The sequence below is a fragment of the Gossypium hirsutum genome, chromosome A09 (genome assembly GCF_007990345.1).
Source record: "Gossypium hirsutum isolate 1008001.06 chromosome A09, Gossypium_hirsutum_v2.1, whole genome shotgun sequence".
Lineage (NCBI taxonomy): Eukaryota > Viridiplantae > Streptophyta > Magnoliopsida > Malvales > Malvaceae > Gossypium > Gossypium hirsutum.
The window spans coordinates 83,712,083-83,719,226 of record NC_053432.1 but is presented as its reverse complement, the minus strand read 5'-3'; the positions used below and the strand labels follow the sequence as shown (position 1 = coordinate 83,719,226).

The window sequence follows — 7,144 nt, the reverse complement described above, 5'->3', positions numbered from 1 at the left end:
ATATTATGTATTCTTAAAGTCTATGAATAAATTTGGAAGAGATTACCATATTCTTATCAAAGATAATGCTTTTCAACGCACTTGAACCCTCGTCCTATTATATTGGCAATAGTGTCAATGACAATCGAGTTAAACTCAACCGACAACTCATTATTATTTATTATGATGTGACTTTTTCACATTTACCAATTTAATTATCAGCAATATATCAAATATATAGATATAAATAACATTTATAGATACCCAAAGCTTAATGGCATGCATAAACTAACTAACCAAAAATGATGTTCACACCATTTTTATGATTCAATATTTCTAATCGAAACAATAAACAAATCATGGGTCATTTAGAATTTTTATTACTTTATTTCTTCAATTTTTTAATAAGTTGATCCATATTTAATAGTTTGTACTTTCAAAAGGGAAAAGTGTTACAATTTTATTTATTAGATCCATATTACTACATATAAAAAGAAATTTCTACCTTTCAAAAAAAAAAAAAACTCTAAGGCCTTACTTCATGACACATGTCAAAATTAATGGTTAAATTTCATTTTTAATTCTTATAGTTCTTTCATTTTAGATTTAAACTCAACACTTTAATTTTGTCATAATTTGACACCTTAACTTTTTCAATTCAATTAATTAATTTAATTACTTCATTTTAAGATGTTGCCATGTGTCATTTTTAAATAATTATTTTGTCTGATAAGAATTTCAATATGATACTGACTACCATGTTAATAACCAAATTTCACCAAACTGATCAAAATAAAAATAACATTCAAATATATATTTTGTTCAATAAAAGTTAATAAATTTTAAAATTATATTACTTATACAAAACAAACAACAAGCATTTATATATTATAAATGTTTTTTTTTCATTTATCTTAAAAAATAAATTATTTATACTACATCTTTATACTTCTTTTTTACACAATCATGGTAGCTAATATTGTACCGCAATTGGTTAGCACATATCATTTCGCGTATCAAATGACATAAAAGATATATTTTTTTAAAGGAACAACATTTTTAAACCCACCTTTTAATTTTTTAAAAATTTTAAAAAATATTTTTTATTATAATTACATTTAAATTTTAAAATATAATTATTAACTTAAATGATTGAATAATTAATATTTTTAAAACTTATATTTACATATAAATATATTTAAATTGATGTAATTGAGATATATTTATATATGTATAATATATAATATTTTAAAGAGATAAAATTAAATTATAAATATATGTTAAAATGATATGCTTAAACATATTAATATTGATATATATTAGTATCAAGAATAACAATAATATACTTACATGCAAGATATGATATTCACTACCTTAAATATAAATTATAGTACGGGAGGTGACAATATCAAAATTTAAATTCTAATTTTTCAGATGCGAAGTTGTGAATATAAAAACTTTAACCATTGCATTGATACTTAATATAATATATTTTTTTTCATTAATGTAGTAAAGTGCTACTTGCTTTACTGATCCTTTAACTTTAAGGTGTTTATTTATTATAAATGGGACCCACAATATTAATGATAATAATATATTTTTGAAAAAACTACAACTAATGTTATTAAATTATTAGTGAAATATTTAAAAAGTTACAAAATAGTTATTAAATTATTCGAAAGTTTTTATTTAAGTTATTAAGTTAATATTTTTTAAAAAAAAATTTGACTAGCGAGCTCTAAATGATAATTCGACAATCGGTGCAGTGAATCAGTATCTATTGTTGACTAGAAGATCATACCTTAGATCTAAGTTGATCTGACGGTTAGTGTTGGAAATTGGAGAAGAAAACTGTTTGGATTTTTGTTTGTAGATTTGTGATGTTCATAATAGTTTCATGAAAAGAAAGTGAGTTGTAGAAGATTTATTAACAAAAATATAAACTAATAATTTAATCTCATAATATAATCTACCTTATTTTTAACTCATAAATAAGGTATAGAAAACAAGAAAAAAGATGGATGAATGTAATAGGTTGTATAGTATATACTAAATATTATTCTCTACAACAGCAAACTGGATATATATCACACACCGTCTCCTCCAATATCTTTAACTTTCTAGATTTTAAATATTAAAAAACCCCATCCATTTGAACCGTAATCACCATTTTCGACAAGTGTCCTTCCACCTGTTTCCTCTTTCTCCTCATGCATAGCTTCACTGATTTACACGTATGTTTTTTTCACCTTTTTTTCACACCATTACCTTCCTCTATATTAATCTCACCATTCCCTTTACTCCATCACTTGTTCTTTTTACACAACAAAAACAGTATCTTGTCTTTACAGTTTTTTGTCTGAAAAGAAGAAAATGGCTACTGTAGGAAGAAACGCAGCAGCTCCTTTGTTGTTCCTTAACCTGATCATGTATTTCATTGTGTTGGGATTTGCTAGTTGGTGTATTAATAGGTTTATCAATGGCCAAACTGCTCATCCAAGTAAAGTTTGTTTCATTGTTTTTCGATCGAAAATGAGTCGAAAAATCGTAAAATAACGATCGTAACATTGTTATTTTTTACAGGTATGGGTGGGAATGGAGCAACAGGTTTCTTTTTAACCTTTTCAATCTTGGCTGCTGTGGTGGGTATAGTATCAAAATTTGCAGGTGGTCATCATATTAGGTCATGGAGAAGTGATAGTTTGGCTGCAGCTGGTTCTTCTGCACTTATTGCTTGGGCTCTAACTGCATTAGCCTTTGGGTGAACCTTTTGATTCTCATTTTATTTTCTATTCGATGCATTTTCTGAATAAAGCAACCATTTTACTTCAGATTAAAGATCAAACTCACCTTTTTATTAAAAATTTTATCCAATTTATTGTCATTTTTTGGTTTAAATAATTTTTTTAACAAAAATGTGTTCTTAGATTAACGTGTAATTTGACATAAGGGATTTATGGTACTTTTACTGACTAGGGAGATATAACATATGTTTGCAGGTTTGCTTGTAAGCATATAAATATAGGAGGATGGAGAGGATGGAGGTTGAGGATACTTGAAGCATTCATAATAATCCTTGCATTCACTCAACTTTTGTATGTGTTGTTGATCCATGCCGGTGTGTTCAGCAGTCGGTACGGACCAGGGTATCGAGATTCCGACTATGGGATGCATGCACCGGGGGATGAACCAGGGCACAAGACCGGCACTGCTGTAACTGGATCTAGGGTCTGAAAGGGACTGTAGTTTAAAACTAGCTAAAATATGTAATTTGGTTTTGTTGTTTGATAGCGAGTAATAATCAGCTCGTTCCTTTTTCTAAATTTAGTTAATGTAAGTATGGTTGGGGGTGATCTTTTCATCTTCCTTTGATGTATGTGAAGATGATACAGGGATTTGCAGCTTATCTGGTTTGTAATGTTTCTGGTCTTTTCTAATGGAACATTTTCTGTGGCTTTTGTTTTCGTTTTCTAACAAAATGATTCTTTTTAATAGTATGATATTTAGAAGCAGAGGGACTAATTGGATCGCTTAGTAAAATCGAGACTAGTGATATTCAACTAAACTTTGGGAGTTAACTTGATCCGGACTTATTGCTAAACAAGCCAAACGATTAAACATCACCTCTTTAAATATGGAAAGATGAATGAATAAATTGGACCAAGCCATGTGCAGTGAGCAATAAGCACTTTTAAGGTGCTTCACTAAGCTTGTCAGAGAGATTTTCATCAACTAATTGGACTAAATTTTCAAAAAGGTAAACTATAAATGATGTCATCCATAATAAACGACTAAATGCCTCAAAAACAACCAAGAGAACAAGCCAAGCTAACCAACACAACATGCCATAAATGACATTTTTTCTTTTCCAAGATTTATGGACACTAATGAAAAGTGAGTATCATAGTATTCTTTCATTGATCCAATCTTACCTATTTTCTTTGTGAAGTTTCTATACTAAAATTCATCCAACCATATTGGATTAAAATATGGTGAAATTCAAATTGGATACTCATAAAGACCCAGTGCCGGTCAATCTTGCCACATTTTCTTGAATCCATGACTAAAACAACCCAAATTATTGGTTATTTGTTAGGTACTATAATAATAAGTTATGTCAGGAGCTATTAAATTGAGAAGCTCAGTATAATGACATTCGGTCCTTATAGTAGATGTCAAATTGCATTTATCATTAGTCCCCATTCGTTGGAACAAAAACAAAATAATTTTTGTTAAATTTTCTATTCACTTCTACCATTAAGAACCTGTCTTTGTACATCAACAAATGTACATCAACAAAAGTTACACTACTAAGTCAGACGCTTCCATGGTATTTTTACCATTGAAGCTCATAGGAGACAACTTTCAATAGGGCCATAAAACAAAGAGAATCAAACATTTTTCCCGTATATTAACTCAAATTCAGTTTGTGAACAACATTCAACCATTTTCTCTAGGTGGAAAAAGAAAACAGAAGGGAAAGCAATTGTAAGAACAGCATTCCTAACATGTAATCTTACCATCAGAAAAGGAACAGATTAGTTAAAGCCACAGGCTATGCAGAAAATTGAAAGAAAAACAGGAACCTTAACTTGACCCTTCATTAATAAAACCCTCTTTGCGACCTTCAAACCCAGGTCGCAACAGCTTCTTCTCCCTCTTCGCAATGCGTCGCATCTTCTTCTGGTGAATCTTGTCCGCTATATTCTCCGATCTCTTCTGTTGTTTCTCCACTTTCAACTTCTGGGTTGTTTCAACTCTCTCGCTCCACTTCTCAGCATTCTTCTTATGCCTCTTTTTCTCCTTCTGTATACTTTGTTTCAACAATTTTGGATCATCGTGAACCTTAATCCCGGCAGCTCTATCCATTGCTGCCTTCCATGAATGCTTCTTCGCGATAACCTCACCTTTCTCGGGATCTTTCTTAGCTGCTTCTAATTTCATTGCATTTTCAAGCTCCTTTAACTTTGAAAGTTTTCTCTTCTTCTTCCCATGTTTATCTTCGTCCCCAAGTTTAACACGACTAAAAGTAAGTTCCTTTGCAGCCTCTTCAACATCCTTCTCTACATTATCCTTTTCATTAGCCGTTGTATCAACTTTCTTTTCTTCAGCTCCGTTATCCCTCTTTCGCTTCTTACCCTTCTTATCATTCCTCTCATTCTTCTTCTTCTCTGAACCCGAACTATTTCTACCACCCCGAAGCTCTTCGATTTTCTTACGAAGCCTTTCCCTAAGTTCTTCATAAGTCACCGACCGTTCATCAACTACATCGGGCATTATAGGTCTAACCTCGACTTCTTCCTCTTCAGCATCACTATCTTTACCCGATTTCTCCTTCTCTATATTCTCTTTCAACAAATCGAGAGTTGTTTTTGATGATTTCTCAGGATCTAACCTATCTCTCCTAGCTTTCTTAATGTTTTCTCTAGATTGTTTTTTAGCAGAAGCCTTTTCGGCCTTGCTGAGACCCTGAAACCAAGGTTTATCCTTTTCATCAGGTAAATAAAACCTAGCAGGGATTAACTCAACCAATTTGTCAAAGAACAAAGCATTTTCATGAATCAATGACTTCAAATCAATTGATGATTCGGTCTCATTTAAAGTTCTTTCCTTTTTCTTCACCATCTGCATAAAAATTAAAAAAGAAAAGATTTTGTTTTAAACCATGAAAAATTAAGGGTTCCAAACAACGGCGGCATAGCGACTTCGCGGCGCCGTCCGCCACCGATTAAGACCATAAATTTCACATCAAAATAGCAGCGAATCGCGACCACAAATAGCACAAAATCATACGAATCAAGAAACTAACCTTCAAATTAAGTTTAGGGTTCCAAGATTTTACCTTATTTAATCGCCTGGTCTGTCGGAAAAACTTGAAGACGAGAGAAGGCTTGTTTGGCGGCGGGATGTGCGAAAGAGAGTTGGGGAAATTTTAAAGGTGAAAATCCTAGAAAACCTTTCAGATATACAATTTTAGGGTTAATAGCAACATACTCCCTCTAAACTATAGCTCAATTCTAAAATGATCTTTTAAAGTTTACAACGTTATAATTAAGTCCTCAAATTGTATTATTATTCCAATTAAGGCTTTTCATTAGTCATTTTATTCACTTTTCTATTATATGTCAGTTTATGACACTTCTATCATTTGGAAGTGAAGGTGTAACGGATTGGGTTGAGGTTGTTTCATACCATTCTTAGGCTCGAATTTAATTTATTTAAACGATTTATTTTATTATTTAAAAAATAAAAAAATTAAACTTAATTATAAATTGATAAATATTAATATAAAATTATTTTTTATTTTTTATTATTTCCAAATGATAAAACAAATCAAATTGGCCCTAAGTTAAAAAATATAAACCTAAATGAGTAAATCCAAATTATGTACACTTCTAATCTAATTACGGCACATGTGCAAATATATTTGAAGTTATTTCACCTGTGTCAACTAAAATATGATGTATCAATTTATATATTTATTATTTTTCATATTTATTTTACTATTTATATTCGAATGTAACCCATTCATACATATACTTGATGGCTTGGCTTTTTCTATTTGAAGCGGCAACAAAATATAGAATAAAGTAAAAAAAAAAACTTAAAAACATTAAATTAAACTAAGTCTTGGGCTTAGGGCCAAATTATTTTTAATTATTTAATTTATAAATCCGTCAGTTTTACTCTTATTTAATATATTTTTAATTTACTACATAGTAATTTTGGTTTACTGCACAATTTGATACGTGAGTTTTGATTTGGTGTAATTATATACTTAAAAATTTTGAAGGTATGCATAAAATTTTAATTTTGATTCAATTATATATATTTAAAAAAAGAAATATATCAATTTATTTATATATTAGATAAATATATTATTTGTGTGTATAATATGTAAACGTAAAATGGTTCTATAATGGTAATCGTGTAATTGATTTATGAAATTTGAATCAAATAAAAATTATCATGTAAAAAAATGCATAAAACTAAAGTTTATGTATAACTATGCACATTTGTTCAAAGTTCATGTATAGTTTTGAAATTTATCCTTTTACTATTTATAGGCCAAAATTAATTAAAAATTTATGATAATTAAAAATAGCTTTGATAAATAAGATGTTTTCAAAAAAAGAAGAAACTGTATATATAAAATACTAATATT

At 29.5% G+C, this 7,144-nt stretch overlaps 2 protein-coding genes across 2 annotated transcripts; one reads left to right on the top strand and one right to left on the bottom strand.

Annotated features, from left to right (window-relative positions):
* The first annotated feature begins 2,282 nt into the window (after positions 1–2,282).
* On the top strand, positions 2,283–3,443 carry LOC107943113 (membrane protein PM19L). The gene is made up of 3 exons (XM_016876856.2): positions 2,283–2,479; positions 2,563–2,740; positions 2,979–3,443. The coding sequence occupies exons 1-3, from the start codon at positions 2,353–2,355 to the stop codon at positions 3,211–3,213; spliced, it is 540 nt and encodes a 179-aa protein (XP_016732345.1). The 5' UTR covers positions 2,283–2,352; the 3' UTR covers positions 3,214–3,443.
* A 924-nt stretch (positions 3,444–4,367) lies between these two features.
* LOC107943112 (ribosomal RNA-processing protein 14) lies at positions 4,368–5,962 on the bottom strand. Its single transcript, XM_041077296.1, has 2 exons — positions 5,822–5,962; positions 4,368–5,604 (listed from the first exon to the last, which is right to left on the bottom strand). The coding sequence occupies exon 2, from the start codon at positions 5,602–5,604 to the stop codon at positions 4,567–4,569; it is 1,038 nt and encodes a 345-aa protein (XP_040933230.1). The 5' UTR covers positions 5,822–5,962; the 3' UTR covers positions 4,368–4,566.
* Positions 5,963–7,144: the final 1,182 nt, after the last annotated feature.

Coding starts and splice junctions, on each gene's coding strand:
- LOC107943112 (XM_041077296.1), bottom strand. CDS start 5,604: ATGGTGAAGAAAAAGGAAAGAACTTTAAATGAGACCGAATCATCAATT.
- LOC107943113 (XM_016876856.2), top strand. CDS start 2,353: ATGGCTACTGTAGGAAGAAACGCAGCAGCTCCTTTGTTGTTCCTTAAC. Junction 2,480..2,562: donor TGGCCAAACTGCTCATCCAA/GTAAAGTTTGTT, acceptor TATTTTTTACAG/GTATGGGTGGGAATGGAGCA. Junction 2,741..2,978: donor CTAACTGCATTAGCCTTTGG/GTGAACCTTTTG, acceptor ATATGTTTGCAG/GTTTGCTTGTAAGCATATAA.